Source organism: Macrobrachium rosenbergii, chromosome 13 (genome assembly GCF_040412425.1).
Source record: "Macrobrachium rosenbergii isolate ZJJX-2024 chromosome 13, ASM4041242v1, whole genome shotgun sequence".
In the NCBI taxonomy this organism is placed as follows: domain Eukaryota; kingdom Metazoa; phylum Arthropoda; class Malacostraca; order Decapoda; family Palaemonidae; genus Macrobrachium; species Macrobrachium rosenbergii.
Window position 1 is genome coordinate 28,723,886 of NC_089753.1, and position 24,203 is coordinate 28,748,088.

The following is a 24,203-nucleotide window of genomic DNA, read 5'->3' on the forward strand; positions in this document are numbered from 1 at the left end:
CAGCACGGCACAATTACTGCATATTAAAGCTGCTGTTCAGCAAATCCGTTGCTCTTAGCGGGAAACAAGGATCAGGGATGAATTGTGAATGAAAGATGTGTTAAAATGCAACTTATGAAAAATTGACCAACAAGAGGCTATCTGTCGATGGGTCAAGTCATAACTGCCAATATTAGGAAACAGAAACCTATCTCCATGAACCACTCTATCTGAAAGAGACAAATCTCTGGCAGAAGCAGACAGCCACACCGGAGAACAGTATTCTAGTAAAGGAAGGGCAAATTACATACAACATGTTGCACTGGTTTTATCGTTATAAGCATGTGAGGCCATACGTGCTACTGTATACCTAATTTTCGTGCGGCACTTTCATCAAAAGTAGGATGGGAGTCCCATCCACCTGAAGGGGAGGATGAGCAAAGAAAACTAATCCTGTTACATCAAAGCTTTCTTCAGGGAGCCACAATGGGCTGGCAAACTCCCTGAGTCATAAAGATGAAGTCTAGCCATCAGAGGTGTCTCTGCATTTAGAGGGGTGCAGATGACTGCGGATGCTTTGGGGCACATGTCTAGTCGACTTTTTCTCTAACAACAAGAACAAGGAATCTTCCGAGTATTTCACATGGTCAGACTAGAAGGTTTCTAGGAAAGGTAACAAACTCAATAATTATCTCCCAGCAGGGGGGTAGTGCTGTCAGTGCACCTCACACGGTGTGCTGTAGGCATTACTTAAGGGTCTTTGCAGCATCCCTTCGGCCCCTAGCTGCAACCGCTTTCATTCCTTTTACTGTACCTCCATTCATATTCTCTTTCTTCCACCTTGCTATCCAACCTCTCTTAACATTTGTTCCATAGTGCAACAGCGAGGTTTTCCTCCCATTACGCCTTTCAAACCTTTCTACTCCCAATTTTCGTTTCAGCTCTGAATGACCTGATAGGTCCCAGCGCTTGGCCTTTGGCCTAAATTCTATGTTCCATTCCATTCAGTAATTATCTATTTTTAATAACAAAACAGTCAAATGAATGCAAACAAGCACACACTCTCACAAATCCCAAAGATAGTCACTGATCAAAAAATTTTCAGGTATCAGTGGTCCTTACTAAATTTTTGCCATCAGCTGGATTACTAATGTACAGTTATGAAAGGAAATCATCATATGTTAATTTCTTGATGAATGACACTTCCAAAGTCACAGAGGTACTATATTTAAGTACACAAAAGGACGAGAGGAAAGAGAAAATGCATAGGAAAAATCATATCAAGTTTATTTTCAGGAACGAGGTAATGATACCTCTGTGACTAAAGAAGTGTCATTCATCAAGAAGGAAACATATTATGATGATTCCCTTTCATAACTGAACACTGGTACTCCAGCTGATGGCAAAAATGTTGGAAGGACCACTGACACCTAAAAATTCATGTGATACCATTCTCAAAACCACTTTATCTTCCCACGTGTGAAAGAACATGGAACTTTAATCTCTAATCTGTTAATCAGGGACAGGTAAAAAACGTACTCATCTGGAGAAAGTCCTACCATATCTCTTATCAAAGTCATGTCCTCATTATTTATATATGCCAGCAGGATGAAGTGTCCACCAGTTGATAAGAATGAATAATGGAGTGTTGCTGTTTTAGTGAAATATAGGCTATCAACAGGACACGCTTGTACACACACACGATTGGTCTTTCTCGGGTTCAGGTGTGCCATAGGCATTACTTAAGGTTCTTTGCAGCGTCCCTTCAGCCCCTAGCTACCACAACCCCTTTCATTCCTTTTATTGTACCTCCATTCATATTCTCTCTTCCACCTTGCTATCCACCCTTTCCTAACACTTGTTTCATAGTGCAACTGCGAGGTTTTCCTCCTCTCATGCTTTTAAATCCTTAAAATCTCAGTTTCCCTTTCAGCGCTGAACGACCGCATAGGCCCCAGTGCTTGGCCTTTGGCCTAAAATCTATATTCCATTCCATTTCATAAAAGAATGGTACCAGTAAGGAGATCGGTTTGGACTTCGCATCATGCAATCTGGGCATTTTCTGACTTTCATCCAAGAACTCATTTCTCTATGCAGCTAAACTTAGTCAGAATTCATAGTTTCCTGTCTTCCACTCTCATCACTAATGATACTTAATACACAAATGCTAAGAACTACAATCGACAAAGGAAAACAACAAATACAACTTATGCAGATGTTAAGAATAAGAGGTAACAGAGAAAAACAACAGTGAGCTTTCCTATTACTTGAACTTCCATCTGTCATACCATTTGCTTCAACTATATAATGATCAGATGTATCTCCAGCCACTCCTATCCTTTACATCCATATACTCTTGTCTTCATAAATTTTCTTTTTTAAAGTACATTGTATATATACTGTATATATATATATATATATATATATATATATATATATATATATATATATATATATATATATATATATATATATATATATATATATATATATATATATATAATATATATATATATATATATATATATATATATATATATATATATATATATATATATATATATATATATATATATATATATATATATATATATATATATATATATATATATATATATATATATATATATATATATATATATATAAAATTTATATATACATATACATTATATATACACACATATTTATATATACATATATATATATATATATATATATATATATATATATATATATATATATATATATATATATATATATATATATATATATATATATATGAATACACTTGTTTGCACAGTTGCATATTTGGCTACCAAAAACTGCAGCAACGACACACCCAATCCACGTCTTGGGGACAATCAACGAATCTGCCTCTTTTCTCTTCTTGTCTAGTTACTTCCCGTGATGTCTGCCAGCTTTCAGACCGTGCTATTTGCCACGTGGGTCCCAAGCCAGCAATTTCGCGAGCCCCAAAATCAGCTTCTAGGGCCATGTGTACCCTCGTCCTGTCTCTGTCTGTCCAACGTCTGGTGACCCGGATTATTAGACAGGGAAGCCATTACTCACCATTATACACTGCCACATAACGTCTCCGCCCGCCTACAAGTGACTGACTGACTCGGTCTGAGAATTATCGCGGAGGAGAGTATTATAGGAAGCCTCTGGACCTTGGTAGGAGGAAGCAGGGAGCTAAGAGTAAAGTGACGAAGTTGCAGATTGAGAGTGGTGGCTTTTTCGAAAAGTGCTCATCAGTGGTTGCAGAGGGAAAGTTGCTTTGAGAACACTTTTTATAACAGGGGCTCAGGTAAGATTTTCTGATTTTGAGTGACTGTGAAGCCAAGCACCGGGTGGGCACTATTTGCTACTCAGCCCTTAAGGCATTGAAAGAGGGAGTTAGAGTGGTTGGACAGCGAAGTAGAGAGAGCCAGAAAATAAAGGTGGTAAAGTACATGGATCTTAAAAATGCACCAAGAAGAAACAAAGAAGCTGGACAGCAAGGCTGAGGAAAGGAAGTAGAGTAAAAAAGGTTAAAGAGAGAGAGCAGCTAAGAGGCCGAGAGAACGCTGAAACTACCAGTTTTAGCAGTGCCGACAGTGTACCACGTCAAGTGCACTGACGGCCCTACCACCCTACAGGGCGAAGGCTTTCTGTTCACCGATCTAAAGTTTTGTGTTCGTGTTTTGATAATAATAATAATAATAATAATTTTTGAAAATCCTCTTGAATAAGAAGTGATAATATAATTGATGTCCCATGTTACCACCCAGCGCGCGGTACAACACACAGGGTAGAGTAATCTGAGGTGAGATAATTAATGCTGAGATAATAATTGCTAAGAACCTGGTAACCATACAGTCAGAGATATTAATAGCATCTGTCAACCGGATATATCCAGCCATGTAAAAATTTCTGAGAGCAGCAAAACGGATAATAATCAATTTTAAATAAGAAAGACTGAGTACATATATATGCTTGACTGGTTTGATCGACCCTGTGTTTAGTAATTTGCATAAAATATTGAAATGCTTCTTCAAACCCCTTCCCATTTTACTTTCGATATGGACGGGTCGACGAGACTCGCATATGATCGTTGTAGATAAGACTCTGATAAAGTCTCTCTCTCTCTCTCTCTCTCTCTCTCTCTCTCTCTCTCTTTCTCTCTCTCTCCCCAGTTCTGCGTTGGTCAACTCGACAGCCGCATACGTCTCCCGAATCACGAGGACTCGAGTGGTTGAAATCGAAAGTAATTATTCCCTGTTGTGGCTTCTTCTTATTCTCTCTCTCTACCCTGGCTTGTTCATCATGTGGCAGGTGTTGAATCTACAGGTAAGGTGGAGCTGTTGTGTTTTTGTGTATGTGCATGAGATGTCTCTAACAAGGTGATTTTTCACATGTTTCTCGTGACTTAAGACTTATTTTAAAATTATTTTGACTCACTTTTGGTAAGGGAAGAACAAATTTATGCTTAATCTTGAGGTCGAACATAGTGGTTACATGGTCCAGTCCCAAGGAATTAAAAGACTAATTCTTGAGATCAAACATAGTAGTTATATGGTCAGCTGAGTTATTCATTCACGAACCACTACTAATTATTTCCACAGACCAATTCTTGAAGTCAAACAAGGTGCACTCCCAAGGAATTACAAGACTAATTTTTGAGATCAAACCAAAAATAGCCGTTATATGGTCGTTTGGGTCATTAATTCATGAAACACTAAGGCACGCCACATTTTTGTGTACAAAAAAACAAACCATTTATTGGAAGCGTCAAACCAAGTGCTGTAATCAGTTTAAAAACCCAACATGGTAAAATGTGAGATTATGACCTACCAATTTAAAAGTAACTCCAGATTTTAGTTTTCTGTAGAAGAAAGCTATTGTGCCGGCTTTGTCCGTCCGTCCCCCCTTTTTCTGTCTGACCTCATATCTTAAAAACTACAGAGGCTAGAGGGCTGCAAATTGGCATGCTGATCATCCACCCTCCAATCATCACACATACCAAATTGCAGCCCTCTAGCCTCAGTAGATTTTATTTTACTTAAGGTTAAAGTTAGCCATAATCGTAGTTCTGGCAACGCTATAGGACAAGCCAACACCGGGCCTGTATGGGCCGCGGCTCATACAGCATTACACCGAGACCACCGAAAGATAGATCTGATTTCGGTGGCCTTGATTATACGCTGTACAGAAAACTCGATTGCGCCGAAGAAATCTCGGCGCATTTTTCACTTGTTTTGTTCTGTTTCTAAATTATCAGTCCCAAATATGGGCAACCAATGCTTCAAAAACCCCGTATGGAGATAGAGCCGTACTTTAAGGGTTTTTGCAGTGTCCATTCGTCCCCTAGCTGCAACCTTTCTCATTTCTCATACTGTACCTCCGTTCATATTCTGACTTCCCACCCTCTCTAAAAACTGTCTCCTAGTGCAGCTGCTTTGAGGTTTTCCTCCTGTTACACCTTTCAAACCTTCTTACTGTTAGCTTCCCTTTCGGCGCTGAATGACCTCACAAGTCCCAGCGCTTGGCATTCGGCCTAAATCCTATATTCTAAAGCTTCAAAACCAACTACTTTTATGAATGGCTGAATAATGCGAGCTATCTCTGTGTAGAGGTTGAGATATGTCACCTCCGTTTCCTCATCGCAGACACAACCTGCCTTGTTTGTCAGCATCGTCAAGGCAAACATGTAAACAAGACTATCAAAAGGTGTTGTGAAATCACTATCAGACGTCAGATAATATAAATATGGCATTGAGGGCGTCATACGATTGTTATTCGGGATATATATTTATGTCTTCATGTTGACCAATGTGTATATTCAAATAATCATTTTCATTTGCCTTTTTATTAATTCAATTTTTCTTTTTTAAATGAGATCTTTTCTTTCTGTGTATCGTACTGCCCTCTGTCACTTCTTCCTAATGAGCACCATAATATTCTCTGGAAGCTTCTTGAATTTCAAGTCAGTGGCCCCTTTGGTAGGCTTGTTCCATATGAATAGGGTTCATCTTCTGAATAATAATAATAATAATAATAATAATAATAATAATAATAATAATAATAATAATAATAATAATAATTCTTTGGAAGCTTGAATTTCAAGTCAATGGCCCCTTTGGTGGGCTTGTTCCATATGAATAGGGACCATCTTCTGAATAATAATAATAATAATAATAATAATAATAATAATAATAATAATAATAATAATAATATACAGCATGTCATGTTTTGTCATAGTTTGCATGCTCTCTCTCTCTCTCTCTCTCTCTCTCTCTCTCTCTCTCTCTCTCTCTCTCTCTCTCTCTCTCTCTCTCTCTCCAATTCTCAGTCCTTCCTGCAATGAGGTTGGGTACAAACTTAGCACGAAACCTTTTTTCTTACTGTAGCACAGAATTGTCAATTTCCCTTGCTTTTTGTGTCAGTATTAACCACACGTGTTCTTGAATTTGAAGCCGAAATGAAGTACGGTCGCCTTTATACAGCAATCTTTCTACGTTTTAGTTTTCTGAAAAGAAAACTATTGTGCCGGCTTTGTCTGTCCGTCCGCACTTTTTTCAGTCCGCCCTCAGATCTTAAAAACTACTGAAGCTAGAGGGCTGCAAATTGGTATGTTGATCATCCACCCTCCAATCATCAAACATACCAAATTGCAGCCCTCTAGCCTCAGTAGTTTTTATTTTACCTCAAGGTCAAAGTTAACCTTAATCGTGCTTCTGGCAATGCAACAACACAGGGCACTACGGGCGGCTGAGAGTTTCATGGGCCGCGGCTCATACAGCATTATACCGAGACCACCTAAAGATAGATCTATTTTCCGTGGTATTGATTATGCGCTGTACAGAAAACTCGAGTGCACCGAAGAAACTTCGGCGCATTCTTTACTCGTTACTATCATAGGGCTAACTGTATTTTAATCATTTACATTTTTATCTATATATTTATTACTTTGGGTATCTGTTAGTTCACAATATAATTCAGAAGATTAATTACTCTTTTCTCACAGACTTTGAGCCTGGTACTGCTGGCGAGCGTTTGTGTTCATGGCCAAGGGAAGGTAAGTAACCAGGAAGAATTAGTTTTGAAGTTTTCAAAATGCTGCTCTAGTTATGAGACATTTCATTATTTTCCCATTATGGAAGAGTAGATTTATATTTAAGATTATCTTATTCCTCCTATTTCCACAATTGCATTAATCCTCACTCTGTAAACTAAAGTGTGAGTGTGTGAATGTGTGGAACCAGGCGTTTCACAAACTGCCTGGAATTTCAGGCAGATAGCGAAATGTACTTAGGGACATTTGATCCCCCAGGGGCTAGTACTATACAGGCGAAATACATTTGACACCCAGGGGCTAGTACTAAACACAGCGAAACAGTGTAGGTCAGTCACTTTCGCCGTGTTTAGTACTAGCCCCTTGGGGATCAAATGTCCCTAACTGCATTTCGCTATCTGCCTGAAATTTAAGGCAGTTTGCGAAAAGCCTGGTTTCGCTATCTGCCTGTAACATATATGGTCATCGACTTGTTTTCAGCCTGTTTGCAACATGGTCAGGGACTTGTTTTCAACCTGTTTGCGACATGGCCACTGACTTGTTTTCAACCTGTTTGCGACATGGCCACTGACTTGTTTTCAACCTGTCTGCGACATGGTCATGACTTAAGTTCAACCTGTTTGTGACATGGCCATTGACTTGTGTTCAACCTGTTTGCAACATGGTCATGGACTTGTTTTCAACATGTTTGTGATAATTATGCTATAAGTTTCCGCCATGTTTATGATATGCTTAAGTCAATCTAATGTGGACGAATCCTACGGATTATACATGTTGCATACGTCATTCTAGGGCATCGACGACGACCTGGCGTCAAGACTAAGCAAAGTAGAAGAGGTACTGGCCTCGAACATCGCCTCCCAGGAGAACCTCCGCGTCGCCCTGAGACAAGAGACAGCCAGGAGACAGGAACTCGAGACGAGACTGTCGACATCCCTACGAGACCAGCAGACGAGACTCGACGAGCTGTCGTCAACACGCAAGGTCGTGAACGACCACGTCGCAGCCCTGGACAGGACGATACAGGACGAGATACGGCTTCGAGAAGATGCCGAACTGAAGGGCGAAGGCGCCATTTTGGAGCTGTCCAAGAAGATCGGGACGATCGAGGGCGACCTGAGTCTTCTAGCTCTTCTGAACTCGCGCCTGAGGGAACTCGAGAAGCAAAATGGCGTTCAGAATGAGGAGATTCTCAACCTGCAAAGTACCGTCTCGCAATTAAGGAGAGGTGGGCTTCTTTTTTTTTTTTTCCCTCGTTCTATACAAGATCTTTTCTGATATATTATTATTATTATTATTATTATTATTATTATTATTATTATTATTATTATTATTATTATTAATTATTATTATTATTATTATTCAGAAGATGAACCTTATTCATATGGAAACAGCCGACAAAAGGGGCTATTGACTCGGAATTCAAGCTTCCAAAGAATATTATGTTCAATTGAAAAGAAGTAACAGAAGGTAATAGGAAATACAGAAAGAAGAGATATCAGTTATTAGAAAAGAAAAAAAAAGATAAAACAGTAAATAAATAGATAAAAATATAGGTTAATTATTAAAATACAAGGAGAATTGACAAAAGCACAATACTGCCATAAAATGGAAGATTGCAGTGGCTGCAAAAATACAAAACTGAAAAAAAATGGTAGATACTCCCTTGCCTTACTACTGATTGTGCAGATACTGCAAATGTGACCCCCTAAATACTCGTGGAAAGCATTGAAGAATCATTCTGAAACTGCAGTAACTTGTGTATTTTGTGTTTCACGAACCCAATAGGTGGCATATCTCAATTTCGAAAATTTTGCAGATACTGCAGTTTTCCATTTTAGGGCAGAATACACAACAGATCACTATAACAGTGACATTATTTTTCAGCCTTCCACCAGGAGCAGAGGGCCGCTCGGACGCTGCGGGAGAGCATCGAACCGCTGGCCTTCATTTCGTCCGAACACTCGAAGTCCATCGCGGAGTTCGACCACCGCATCGTCCAGCTGAAATCGTGGTTGATTTCACACAATGGTTCGTCTTCTGCCTTTCGTTTGACTTGGATTGTTGTTATAGCTGTCTCTTTCTCTCTCTTCTTTTCTCTATCTCTCTCTCTCTCTCTCTTCTTCTTCTCTCTTTCTCTCTCGCTCTTCTTCTTCTTCTTATTCTCTCTCTCTCTCTCGCTCTTCTTCTTCTTATTCTCTCTCTCTCTCTCTCTCTCTCTCTCTCTCTTTCTCTCTTCTTCTTCTTCTCATTCTCCCTCTCTCTCTCTCTCTCTCTCTCTCACTCTTCTTTTCTCTCTCTCTCTCTTCTTCTTTTTCTTCTTCTTCTTCTTCTTCTTCTTCTTCTTCTTCTTCTTCTTCTTCTTCTTCTTCTTCTTTTTTCTTCTTCTTCTTCTTCTTCTTTCTCTCTCTCTCTCTCTTTCTCTCTCTCTCTGATGTTTCCTGAGTAATTTATGGTCATTAAAAAATGAAATTGCAACCCCTAGGTTATTGACGTTCTCTCTCTCTCTCTCTCTCTCAAAGTGCTAGACGAGTTGAAATCGTGTTTGATATCACACAGCGTTTTCTTAAATTGTTGTTATAACTCTCTCTCTCTCTCTCCTTGTGAAAGTGGTATACGAGTTCAAATCGTGGTTAATATCACACATTGATTCGTCTTACACTTTTCGTTTTACTTTGTCGTTATAACTCTCTCTCTCTTTCTCTCTCTCTCTCTCTCTCTCTCCCCCTCATGCTTATTGATTTATTTATGGTCATTAAAAACAGACGTCGCAACCTCTAGGTTATTGACGTTCTCTCTCTCTCTCTCTCTCTCTCTCTCTCTCTCTCTGTCTGTCAAAGTCCCAGAAGAGCTGACATCGTGGTTGAGATCACACAGCGTTTTCTTAAATTGTCGTTATAACTCTCTCTCTCTCTCTCTCTCTCTCTCTCTCTCTCTCTCTCTCTCTCTCAGCAGGCGCCAGTTCTCCCCATGCGTGCCCATAATCATAACGTTACCCTTGCTAAGATACACTTGTCTCTTTTTGTAAAATATTATCACACTAAAAATTCCGTTTTTTTTAAAATTTAGAGGTGAATGACTTATGCTCAAATCTATGTATATATTCTGAATATATCTAAAAGCTTAATTTAAACCAGGTTATTTTTCTTAATTAATATAAGTCTACCTGACGCACAGGTAGGACGTATATGCATAGAAAGAACGGCAATAATAATAATAATAATAATAATAATAATAATAATAATAATAATAATAATAATAATAATAATAATAATAATATGCATAGAAACAACGGCAATAATATAATAATAATAATAATAATAATAATAATAATAATAATAATAATAATAATAATTAGAAAAGTTAATGAATTAATAAATCGTATAATAAAACATAACTGTAAATGAAAAGGGGATTTAACAGGTATTACCGCATGCTTGGTTAGACGAATCCAGCGGTCCACACCAGTCCTCTTACCCTCACTAACGCCTTTACTATTGGGCAAATGCTTTTGCTAGCTTAATGACTTCTAAGTAAGTGAGTCTCCCCTTGGGGTTACTGCCTACAGTTTACTTTGTGTGATACATCGTAGGAAAAGGTTTTTTTGCAGAATCACTCTGGAGCTCTGGAGTGTCAATGGGAATTGGAATTGGAAATGGAAATGGGACAAAGGAAGGGACAAAGGTGAAAGTGAATGATAGCAAAGCTATTTCCTGGGAGAATACTGGAATATTTGAAGATGGAGGATGGAAGACATGAGGCTAGATTAATATGGAAATAAAGTTTGTATTGATGAAAAGGTGCACCAGTATGTATAGACGTGGTTTGTTCATGTGGAGAAACTGGGAGCAGGCAGATTGGATGATGGAAGGAATGCAACTAGATTAATTTAGAAATAAACTTTGTACTGATGAAAAGGTGGGCCAGTATGTGTAGAGGTGGTTTGTTCATGTGGAGAGACTGGGAGCAGGCAGATTGGATGATGGAAGGAATTAATTTAAAAATAAACTTTGTATTGATGAAAAGGTGGGCCAGTATGTGTAGAGGTGGTTTGTTCATGTGGAGAGACTGGTAGCAGGCAGATTGGATGATGGATGATGGAAGGAATGCAACTAGATTAATTTGGAAATAAACTTTGTATTGATGGAAAGGTGCACCAATACGTGTAGAGGTGGTTTGTTCATGCAGAGAGAATGGGAGCAGGCAGATCTGCAAATGGTGCGTTATCCAGATATGTTTGGAAGAGGCAGATTGTGGCACTAGAAAGTGGCTGGTTTGTGGTCTTTCAGGTATAAGAGTAAATGACTAAAGGTCCCTGAATCATGCTAACTGGCATCTAGTGTTTTATAAAGCCTTCCAAGTTATGTAAATATATTAATCCAAAACGTTTTTTATCAAAACGTTAAATAAGCTTTGCATTTACACAACTCTTGCAAACGTTTTTAATGGGGAAGAACAACATAAGAGTGGATTCAATGACCTCAAGTACCCAATAAAGGCGAGATGCAGACAGTTCGTGAGCTGTGAGCGGTTGGTCAGTGCCCTTGAGAGAGAGAGAGAGAGAGAGAGAGAGAGAGAGAGAGAGAGAGAGAGAGAGAGAGAGAGAGATTAAATTAGCGTTTACACGCATGATGGCAATTTCAGTGAGGCCAAAAAATAGTGCACAAAAAATCTTTGCGTGCATTACATGGGAGGAAATTGGACTGTCCAATCTACCATATGGCCCGGAGAGTGAAAGTGGTGTGATGCTTAAAGAGAGAGAGAGAGAGAGAGAGAGAGAGAGAGAGAGAGAGTGTTCCAACGCAAGGACGTCTGTCCTAAGAGAGAGAGAGAGAGAGAGAGAGAGAGAGAGAGAGAGAGAGAGAGAGAGAGAGAGAGAGAGAGAGAGAGCACAGTACACAGGAAGTATTCTCGTCCTTTCTGTCTTTGGTTACTTCTCGACTTTTTTAATTTTCCTCATTCCTCAGTTATTCTTGTGTCTTAAAGAAGACTCTCGTCTTTTGCAGAGAGCGCTTGGGAAGAGTCCGCCCTCTTGAGAAATGTCAGAAGTGACGTGATGCAGATAACTCAGAATCTGGCTGACATCGAGATGACTATTGCAAATCTGACAGAGTCAGTCATTCATCTCCACCATCTGACACCGCAGAGACTTCTGAGTAAGATCGTCTTTTTTTTTTTTTTATCTAAAGTACGATTGAACTGTAATGTCATGATGTCTCTCAGATATCTTTATTACTGAATGCAGTTTCAATGTTTCTGCTTATCTTACAAGCGTTTCAGAGGCAAGGCACCCAACATTTTCCCATCCAAGAAACTTTTAGCAACGTCCAGACCTCTGTCATACTTTGGAATGGAATGGAATATAAAATTTAAGCCAAAAGGAAATTGAGAGTAAAAGGTCTCTAAATATTACTAGTGCAATTTGGTTGGGGGGGGGGGATTTCTCCCAGTACCACCCTTAGATCACTGTACTTAGTCTGATTTATTTTCTGGTTTTGGATCTCTTTATCTTGCTGTCCAGCCAATTTAACTCCCTCTTTGCACTGTCTTGGGCAGCGAATGGCCGAAAGTGCCCACCAAGCACTTGATCCGACAGCCTAAATTTCATGCATCAAACGACCTCTCTGTTATCAGTCCATTACTTCAAAAACCTCCACTGTTATTGTCCCTCAGAACTCTGCCCAAAAATCAAAGCGTGCCATTGCTTTATTTCGCTCTGGTATTCAGTTCTCCTGTAATTACCTCTCTGTCGCTGTCCTCCAGAACTCTGCCCAGACGGCTACAGGAAAGTGGGCGAGGACTGTCTGCAGCTGATTGAATCTCGAACCTCCTGGGAAATGTCCAGACTGAAATGCGAGGAGCTGGGGATTCTAGCAGGTGGGATTGGGGACTTGGCCGTGCCGACCAGCCTACCCGAATTCAGGACGTTCATCGATAAAATTAACCCGGGTGAGTCTGGAATGGAGTTCCATCAGGTACAACTGTTAGCTGTCAGTGGATAATCAAGGGTAAAGAAAGCTTTTAATGGGTACACAAACGAATAGAATATCGGAATGGAATGGAGTGAAGTGGAATATAAAATTTTTAGGACAAAGACAAGCAAGCGCTTGGACCTATGTTGAGGTCACTCAGAGCTGGAAGGGAAGGTGAGAGCAAAAAAGGTTTGAAGGTGCAACAGGAGCAAAACCTTGCAGTTGCACTATGAACAATTGTTAGGAGAGTTGAGGAAAATAAGATGGAAGAAAGAGAATAGAACGGATGTACAGTGAAAGGAATGAAAGGGGTTGCAGCTAGGGGCCTTAGGGACGCCGCAAAGAACCTTAAGTTATAATGCTTACAGTGCCACACGTGAGGTGCACTGACGGCAGCACTACCCTCCTACGGAAGATTAGAATAACAGGTGGTGTTCTGGTATTGAATGTTGCTCGTGAAATCTCTGGAATGATTTTCTTTCTGATATGCTGATTATCTCGATCAATGATCTGTTGTATTTCAGTCGAAATTGACGAGATTAGAAGCCATCAATTAGACCCGAAAGGCCATTGCAGAATCGTCATGTGACTCAGTCAAAAATATCTTCACATTTTCCTTTCTTTCTTTCTTTCTTTAAATCTTCAGCTGAAAACCTTTATGGACAAAGTCAATATACTTCTATTAATCATAGAGTCTCTAAAGGGAAATCAGCCTGCAGGGAGAGACACAAGTTGTAGGAAGACGTGATAAATAAATATACATAGGAAGGAACAGAAAATAAAACCAGTATGCCTGAATTCATGAAATTATTACAAAATAGTATTGTTTCTCTACTTATTGCGAATTTAACATACTCTCTCTCTCTCTCTCTCTCTCTTTTAGTTTCAATAATTCTGTTTCTCCTCTGACAAGAGAATGTTCTAGGGCGCAAAAAAGTACTGTCTCTTTATTCAGGGAAACTTCTGCATAGTCTCTCTCTTTCTCTCTCTCTCAGTTTAATTATTACTGCTTATCCTTTTACAAGGTAATGTTCTAGGGTACATAAAAGTATTATCTCTCTATTCAAACTGTCAAAGATAGTTCTCTCTCTCTTTTAGTTTAATTATTACTGTTTATCTACTCAGTTCGACTTTTAAATAGCTCTCTCTCTCTCTCTCTCTCTCTCTCTCTCTCTTTTGGTTTATTACTATCTACCCTTTTACAAGAGAGTGTTCTAGGGCGCGGGGATCATACTGGATACGGACAAACAACCACAGTTCATTGAGTGTAAAAGGAGATAAGATAACTTTCGAGTGACAGCTAAGAGTATCAGCCATTTGAGGAAGGACATTAAAAATAATCAGTTTACCCAAGCGGCTAATTCGGTCCTACTTGATACGTGCTATTATTATTATTATTATTATTATTATTATTATTATTATTATTATTATTATTATTGGTGAAGAAATCCACAGTGCAGGAGAAGGAGAATCGAACAGGTTCTCGAAAGCTCTCGTTGGTATATAAATTTCTAATATATGTTTACACTTACACCACTGTGGATTTCTTCACCATTTTAATGACTCATATTGTTATTATTATTATTATTATTATTATTATTATTATTATTATTATTATTATTATTATTATTATTATTATTCAGAAGATGAACCCTACTCATATGGAACAAGCCCTCCAAAGGGGCCACTGACTTGAAATTCAAGCTTCCAAAGAATATGGTGTTCATTTGAAAGAAGTAACAGAAAGTAACGGGAAATACAGAAAGAAGAGATCAGTTGTTAGAAAAGAAAAAGGAAATTGACAGATTAAAAAACAAATATGTAAAAATTTAACCAAATTATAATACAAAAATTATTTTTTTGAGGTTCCAATTGCACGACATCCTCAGCAGGAAGACTGTTCCACATTCCAACGGTGTGAGGAATAAAGAACCTCTGGAACTGAGGGATAAAGGACCTCTGGAACTGAGGAATAAAGGACCTCTGGAACTGAGGAATAAAAGACCTCTGGAACCGAGGAATAAAGGACCTCTGGAACTGAGGAATAAATGACCTCTGAAACCAAGGAATAAAGGACCTCTGGAACTGAGGAATGAAGACCCTCTGGAACTGAGGAATAAATGACCTCTGGAACTGAGGAATAAAGAACCTCTGGAACTGAGAAGTTCGACAGGGAGGCACATTTCCTGATTTTTGGTGCTTCTGTTCAACAAACCTGGTCGCTCTCGGCAGAAAATGAGGACCAGGAATCAATTGTAAATGTGAAAGAACTCTGTTAAAATACAACGTTTCCCGCTATGGAAAAAGTAGTTTTTTGCACAGCTTATAATCAAGGCCACCAAAAATAAATCTATCTTTCGGTGGTCTCGGTATAATGCTGTATGAGACGTGGCCCATGAAACTCTCAGCCGGCCGTGGTGGCCTGTGATGTTGTGTTGCCAGAAGCACAATCATGGCTAACTTTAACTTTAAATAAATTAAAAACTTCTGAGGCTAAAGGGCTGCAATTTGGTATGTTTGATGATGGGAGGGTGGATAATCAAAATAACAATTTGCAGACCTCTAGCCTCAGTGGTTTTTAAGATCTGAGGGTGAACAGACAAAGCCGGCACAATAGTTTTCTTTTCAGAAAACTAAAAATAGCAATGTTTAATACTAACCTGTTGTTTAGATGCTCTCAGGCTGACACATACCTTAAAACAATTATAGGGATCTGGGTGTTTCAAGTTTTTCTGCACAATGTTCCATGCTTGAGTGTTTGTGTGAGAATATCCATGAGATGTAGATTGGCATTCGTGCGCAGAATTTAAATGAAAATTTACTGAAATACCTGAATATTATTCCAACTTCATTCCAGAATAATAATGATAATAATAATAATAATAATAATAATAATAATAATAATAATAATAATAATAATAATAATAATAATAATAGTCTTCCTGATGATGCTGTGCAATTAGAACTTCAGAAGTTCAAGCGAAGATGCAATACATTTCTACCCTATTACAATTCTCTTTGTATTTTAATAATTTACATAATTTTTTTTTATCTATTTATCTACTAATTTGTTAAATTATTTCTTCTTTTCTAACAAGTGATCTCTTCTTTCTGAATTTCCTATTATGCTCTGCTACTTCCTTCAAATGAACACCTTAATATTCTTTGGAAGCTTGAATTTCAATTCAGTGGCCCCTTTGGTGGGCTTGTTCCATATGAATAGGGTACATCTTCTTCTTCTTCCTTCTTAATAATAATAATAATAATAATAATAATAATAATAATAATAATAATAATAATAATAATAATCTTTGGAAGCTAGAGTTTCAATTCAGTGGCCCCTTTGGCGGCCTTGTTCCATATGAATAGGGTTCTTCTTCTCTTCTTCTTAATAATAATAAATAATAATAATAATAATAATAATAATAATAATAATCTTTGGAAGCTAATTTCAATAATATAAATAATTCTTGATCTTCTGAATAATAATAATAATAATAATAATAATAATAATAATAATAATAAATACATTCCAGAATCCGACTACCTGTGGGTCGGTGCCTCACGAGAACCCGACGGAGTCTGGTGGTGGGTGAACGGGGCGCCCCTGGAGCAAGAAGAATTCCCCTGGGACCTCGGCGAACCTGACAACTACGAAAACCAGCACCAGCTGTGCGTGAAGTCCTCCGGGAACATTAAGTTCCACGACTGCCTCGCTGAGGCTAACATCGGAGCCATCTGTCAGTTGGTTTAGCCAGGATTTTTGGCCTTTGATGAAGGCGACTCTTCTGAGCTTCGAGTTACGATGCCTGTGAGATATTTGTACCATAGGGGTATTGAGTATAACGTTGCATTTCCACACCAGTATTGATATTCCTCTCTTTCTCTTTGTTTGTAAATATTGCGTTGTTGTTTAAGAGTTATTTACTTGTTGCTGTAGATGCTGTTTGCATATGTGTTTTCGTTCTTGTTCTTACATTGTTCCAGCTCCAAAAATTGATTTTCTTTTCCAATATTTTCGTCATGTGATCCGACGTTGATTCGATGGTTGTTTGTCCTTAAGAAATATGCAGTGATTTCTCTTTGGGAAATCTCTCATTTTGATAGTACACACTCTCTCATCCATTAACTATGACTGTAAACTAAGCTCCCAGGCACCTAGATTAAGTCTAAGGTTAATATTTTTGCATTTAAGCCAGGCTAAAGGATATCCTACGTTAGGCATACAGATACAAACTTATGCCTGTTAGTTATCAAGACGTAGCTTAGCCTAACTAAATTTTACCGTAGGTCTAGCCTATTGAAAAGCTTGCAAAGTTTTACAGAGAGTCTAAGTAAATTTTACCGCAGGTCTAGCCTACTGAAAGGGTTGCAAAGATTTGCAGTGAGCCTAACTAAACTTTTACCGTAGGCCTAACCTACTGGAAGGGTTGCAGAGTTTTACAGTTGGTCTAGCCAATTTACCTAAGTAATTTCTCTTTGGGAAATCAACAACATTAAAATGAAACACTGTATATAAGTCATACGCGGTCACACCACAAGCAAAAACAATCGTAAAAGATGACAGCACACTGGAACTTCCTTTTAATCAATGATTTTGTGTCAACTAGAAGTTAGGTTTTAGTTTGGGACTGACGAAGTAAGATGGAGAGAACAGCTGATGTTTTGGGAATTGTGGAATGAAAAAGGGCACAAAGGACTTTATAAGGTTGACAGATTCTGACAAAAGTTTCAGTGTCCTGTAGCTTGCAACATGTATCTTGTCTCAACTACTGGACTTTTACATATTTAGGAAACTGGAAATGCATTATTGTTATCATTATTCAGAAGATGGAGAACCATATTCATATGGAACAAGCCCACCAAAAGGATCACTGATTTGAAAATCAAGCTTCCAAAGACTATTATTATTATTATTATTATTATTATTATTATTATTATTATTATTATTATTATTATTATTATTATTATTATTAATCAGAGGATGAACCCTCTTCTTATGGAACAAGCCCACCAAAAGGATCACTGACTTGAAATTCAAGCCTCCAAGTAAGATGGAAGAAAGAGAATATGAACGGCGGTATAATAAAAGGAATGAAAGGGGTTGCAGCTAGGGGCTACAGGAAGGTTGGACGCTGCAAAGAACCGTAAGTAATGCCTACAGTGCACCGCGTGAGGTGAACTGACGGCAGTACCCCGCTACGGGAGCAATGCATAGGTAAATAGTACTGATATTTAAGTATGAAACAAGATCAGTAGTATTTCACATGACTGGTTCATAGACCACTAAACAATTAAAATTCACGTAGGAATTATAATAAGTTATAAACCAGCCATCAATACTTATCAGTTCATCTTGGGTCATGCATTAGAGGTCAAAGGTCAAGTGATAGGTTAATTGATTTTGTTTAAGGTCATTTCTGTAGCACAAGACAAAAAATCATTTGCATGAGACATTCAAGGGGAGCACATCCAATCTATCTATTTATCCTGGGGCTTATATGTTCCCATAGCATCAGTGATTCCTTCTGGACAACCATCCGAGTATTGACCAGGATAAACTCTGCTCAACTTATCCAATCGATCGACTCGATAGGCAGGGTCATTGACTCTCTCACAAATGTCAGATGACGTCTGAATACCAAAGGAGAACACTAAGTCTCTTGTAAACGATGTGTCTGCACGTTTGAATAGGACATTTGGCAATTGTAGTAGCTGAAAATTCATCATTATAGAACAGGACTAGATTACAAAACTCTTGACCAATATGTACTGTTAATTAATATATGTAAAAAAAAGAGCGGATCTGCACAAAAATGTGATGCCATTCAAATTACCGATTCAATTTACTGCTTACAATGACCAGTGAGGAAAAATGTTACAGACTACCAAAGGAAAGCCCACAGTATTACCCTTAAAGCAAGAGATATTTACAAAGATTTAGAGCCACAGGGGGTAATATTCTAATCTAAACAAAAATGTCAATCAGTATTCAGCAGCCCAAGTCTGGGTCTGGGGTCATTTCTAGATATAAGTAATAGGTAATACACATTATATACAATTACATGTTTAATAGAGTCTTGGAAATCAGTCAGACAAGGCTATGCTGGCCACACAGAAACTACTTTGCAGAACTTTTGCAAAGCATCAAAAACAAAGATGTTATTTTTAGATTCCTTTCATACTCCCAAATGAAAGCAAACTAGGGACAACTTAACATAGGAGACAGAATCATGCACATTGAAATAAAATGAGATATAAATTTAGGCTAAAGGCCAGGTACTGAGACCTATGAGAATCATGCACAGTGAAATAGAATGGAATATAAATTTAGGCTAAAGGCCAAGTACTGAGACCTATGAGGGGAAATTGAGAGTAAAAAGGTTTGAAAGGTGTAACAGGAGGAAAACCTCAAAGCAGTTGCGCTATGAAACAACTGTTAGGAGAGGGTGGAAAGTAAGATGGAAGAAAGAGAATATGAGCGGAGGTACAGCATAAAGAATGAAAGGTGTTGCAGCTAGGGGCCGAAGAGACGCTACAAAGACCCTTTAAAGACCCTTAAGTAATGCTTACAGTACACCGTGACGGCACTACCTCTGAGCTGAGATGTAACTGTTAGAACGAATTAGACAAACCTACTTTGATTTTATTAAAAACAAGTGAAAAATGCGCCGAAGTTTCTTCGACGCAATCTAGTTTTCTGTATAGCCGCTACGACGTGTAATCAAGGCCACCGAAGATAGATTTATCTTTCGGTGGTCTCGGTATAATGCTGTATGAGCCGCGGCCCATGAAAACTTTAACCATACCCAGGTGGTGGCCTATCGTATATCGTTGCCAGAAGCACGATCATGGCTAACTTTAACCTTAAATAAAATAAAAACTACTGAGGCTAGAGGGCTGCAATTTGCTATGTTTAATGATTAGAGGGTGGATGATCAACATACCAATTTGCAGTCCTCTAGCCTCAGTAGTTTTGAAGATCTGAGGGCGGACAGAAAAAAGTGCAGATGGACAGACAAAGCTAGCACAACAGTTTTCTTTTACAGACAACTAAAAAATCACTAACCAATCTGCAGGCACTCCCAGAACTGTATTTTATCTTCAGATAATAGATTTTCTCACTACAAACAAACAGTTGAATGCTCTGGGAGAGTGAGACGAAGGAACCTTTTCATACAGACGTCCTGTAGACATTATGCAAAGCCTCGGCAGTGTGACCAGTATGCAGATAAAGAAGCCTATACCTAGTTACATGACTCACTGACCTGTCCTCTATCAGTCAGTCAGAAACAGCAATTCTAATCAAGTACCACATGTTTCTAATCTCAGGTCTCCAACGAACTTCGACCTTTGAGAAATAGCTACGTGACTCGTCGAAATACCGAACGACTCCAGGTATATTGGAATTTGAATTTTTTTTTTAACAGATCGTCATTCCTCACACCGTTATACTGTTGAACAGTGTCCCTGAGGATGTTGTGCAATTGGAACCTCAAGAATTCAAGCGAGGATGCAATGCATTGCTACCCTAAATCAATTCTCATTGTATTTCAATAATTTACTTACATTTTTATCTATTTAAAATTTTTAAATTTGTTTTTACTGTTTTAATAAAATTACCTCTTCTTTCTGTATATCTAATTACCTTCTGTTACTTCTTTCAAATAAACACCATTATATTCTTTGGAGGCTTGAATTTCAAGTCAGTGGCCCCTTTGGTGGGCTTGTTCCATATGAGCAGGGTTGATCTTCTGAATAATAATAATAATAATAATAATAATAATAATAATAATAATAATAATAATAATAATACTATAGTCAGCGCTCAATAGTAGAACATACATACACCTACATACTTATATACTGTACATACATCTATACATACATACATACATAACATACACACATAAATAAATACATATTTATACTACACAGAAAAGAAAATAGATAAAAATCCGTCTTGACTCAGATAAAACCCGACAGGTGTTACATAGCAAACAAGTACATATATTTAAATTAACACCAAAACCTCCCCTTCCTGACTTTTCGCGAGCAAGGCCAAGCAGTAAGCACAGCAATCACGAGTCATTATGACAGGTCGTTTTTCCACCTGTTCCATTCAAGAAGGCGTATTATTTAACGGATGTTGTCTGGAAGCGGCTTTGGTCGTAATGCTTTCCTGAGAGAGAGAGAGAGAGAGAGAGAGAGAGAGAGAGAGAGAGAGAGAGAGAGAGAGAGAGAGAGAGAGAGAGATTGTATATAACACTTTCTTCCCGCCTGTAGACATTGCCGTGACTTTTACACTTTAACCTTTGCTTCTCTACTGCAGGTTTATTTGAGAGAGAGAGAGAGAGAGAGAGAGAGAGAGAGAGAGAGAGAGAGAGAGAGAGAGAGAGGGTTTGATTGTTGTTACCAGGTGGTAGAAATTTTTACATCTTAATATTGTATACTTCAAAAGTTCCAGGAGAGAGAGAGAGAGAGAGAGAGAGAGAGAGAGAGAGAGAGAGAGAGAGAGAGAGAGAGAGAGAGAGGGCGTTTCGTGTTGGTCTCGGATGAAAACGTGAAAGATTCAGGCATCTTATTAAATGAGAAATTGTATAATATAAAATCTCAAGGAAAAGAGAGAGAGAGAGAGAGAGAGAGAGAGAGAGAGAGATAACTTGTACAATTCTCTTTCCTTCTGTCCAAACACTGCTCTTATGTGTCATCCTTTGCAAAGATACGAAATATATTGTGATCATTATTACAAACGGAAAGATAAAAAAAAAACAATATATGAGCAATTATAACGTTTGCCTAATCAATCCCAAATGTCACTGATATTCTTATTATGGAAGGATCTAGACACTGTATCAACCACCTTCCTTAGGGAGAAGACGGGACTATTTGAAAGCAAGAATTACTCCAGACTCAAAGTCAGGATACAGAGAGTGATTCGTCAAGGAATGAAAATAAAGGCCATCTATAGACAAATCACCAGTCATACTATTTCCTGTCATACTACAGGGCATATTTTTCATATTATGGGGAATTACTTTACACTTACACACTTAACGACTCATTAGGGTCTTCAAGTGGACCCTCTATCGTTGCCAGAGGCACGATCATGGATAAATTTAACCTTAAATAAAATAAAAACTACCGAGGCTAGAGGGCTGCAACTTAGTGTGTTTGATGACTGGAGGCAAGATGATCAACATACCAATTTGCAGCCCTGTAGCCTCGGTAGTTTTTAAGATATGAGGAAGGACAGATAAAGTGTGGACAGAAAAACGCGCTGACAGAATAAAGTGCGGACGAACAGACAAAGCCGGCACAATGATTTTCTTTTACAGAAAACTAAAAGTAGGTAAAAACCGAAAGATTATGTTAATTTATTAAACCAAGAAGAAGAATGCTGATTGAGGAAATGAGCGCTAAGAAATATTTAAGACAGTTCCAGAAGCCAAGATTGCACATATATAAAAATGTACCACTCACTTCAGACTGATTAAATCAATCTAAGAAACACTTGGCGTAACACGATATGCATCTTGACAAGCAGGTAAGAAATTTGGATAATCTTATCAGCAACAGACGCCTGAGTGGGGTCGCTGATGCAACTGAACAGCGAAAACTGCTTTCGTGATCTGTAGTGTCGAAATTAGCTTATTGCAGGATGATAATTATTATGTCATGACCAGTCACTTGACCAGTTTTTGCGATTAAATTATACTTTTGAGTCTGATAGTTCTTTAAAGCGAGAATCTTTCTTACACGCCGTCGACTACCTGGTTTAGAAACATGGCCATCGAGAAGAAAGGAGGAACAGAAGATGGAGCGAACAGAGAGAGATGAAGATGCTGAGACGGATTTCGTGGATAAGAGGGTCGAGATTGAGATGGTTTGGGTATGTGGTGAGAATAAGTGAAATGGCTAGCGTGGCGAGAGCTTGGGTGGAATCTATTAGGAGCAGGAGGTTGAGAGGAAGGCAAAGGATTAAATAAGAGAAAGGATTTGGAGAAGGGCTTAGCAGAGGTAGATGCCTCTGACAGAAATAACGAAGAATACACATCTAGGCAACCGACCCCTCAGCTTATGGATACCAGTGAGGATTAAGAAGAAGAAGAAGAAGAAATACTATTTAATTATCTGCATGTTTTCCCTGACATCATTCTCTCACGTGTGTTTTCCAAAGGGCAGTATCTACGAACATTTGGTTTCTGTTATCACTGATGTGTAATCACCAGAAGTAGATGAAGAGAGCAAGTTCTCTCTCTCTCTCTCTCTCTCTCTCTCTCTCTCTCTCTCTCAGGAGATTACTCTCTCAGGAGATTATATAGCTAGGAATTATATAGCTCTTTGAATCTTCTCTCTCTCTCTCTCTCTCTCTCTCTCTCTCTCTCTCTCTCTCTCTCTCTCTCTCTCTCTCTCTCAGGAAGATTAAGGCTAGAATTATATGGCTAGTGAATCTTCTCTCTCTCTCTCTCTCTCTCTCTCTCTCAGGAAGATTAAGGCTAGAATTATATGGCTTGTGAATCTTCTCTCTCTCTCTCTCTCTCTCTCTCTCTCTCTCTCTCTCTCTCTCTCTCTCTCTCTCTCAGGGTGGTTAAGGCTAGAATTATATAGATAGTGAATCTTTCTCTCTCTCTCTCTCTCTCTCTCTCTCTCTCTCTCTCTCTCTCTCTCTCTCTCTCTGTGTCAGTCAGTCAACCGTCGGAGAATGCTTCTGTAATAGTTGCTCTTGCAATATTTATCCATAAATGTAGCAAAAATTGCAGGGCATTGTGCAACTCCAAACTGCTGAAATTCGATGCTTCTATCGACAAAAGTAAACGTATCTCGAGTGTGTAGAAATCACTGCATACACATACATACACACACACATGTATATATGCACACACATACACACACACACACACACACACACACACACACTCAGAGGCTCAGGTAAGGGCAGAGCGTCACAGGAGTAACATTTGAAGGTGATGAATTAATACCTGACGTCCCGTTTCGTAAATATCTTGGACTCGTAACCTTGCCGTTTCGAAATGCAAGGACTGAATATAGCTTGGCTTACGTGAATTCTAATTATAGATACAGATTAGTGGAGAATATTGATTTATTGCAATTATACCAGATAATGGAAAATATTGATTTATTGCAATTATACCAGATAATTAAAAATATTGATTTATTGCAATTATACCAGATAA

The 24,203-nt window shown here is 38.4% G+C and overlaps 2 protein-coding genes across 4 annotated transcripts in view; one reads left to right on the forward strand and one right to left on the reverse strand.

Annotated features, from left to right (window-relative positions):
* The window catches only part of LOC136845106 (glycine-rich protein 1-like), a 154,546-nt gene that overhangs the window by 88,380 nt on the left and 41,963 nt on the right, over nt 1–24,203 (reverse strand). The window lies entirely within an intron of this gene.
* LOC136845104 (myosin-6-like) lies at nt 3,123–17,001 on the forward strand. Its single transcript, XM_067114935.1, has 8 exons — nt 3,123–3,286; nt 4,155–4,308; nt 6,986–7,036; nt 7,826–8,261; nt 8,921–9,064; nt 12,040–12,189; nt 12,797–12,982; nt 16,542–17,001. The coding sequence occupies exons 2-8, from the start codon at nt 4,285–4,287 to the stop codon at nt 16,757–16,759; spliced, it is 1,209 nt and encodes a 402-aa protein (XP_066971036.1). The 5' UTR covers nt 3,123–3,286; nt 4,155–4,284; the 3' UTR covers nt 16,760–17,001.

Coding starts and splice junctions, on each gene's coding strand:
- LOC136845104 (XM_067114935.1), top strand. CDS start 4,285: ATGTGGCAGGTGTTGAATCTACAG. Junction 4,309..6,985: donor GGCAGGTGTTGAATCTACAG/GTAAGGTGGAGC, acceptor CTTTTCTCACAG/ACTTTGAGCCTGGTACTGCT. Junction 7,037..7,825: donor GTGTTCATGGCCAAGGGAAG/GTAAGTAACCAG, acceptor ACGTCATTCTAG/GGCATCGACGACGACCTGGC.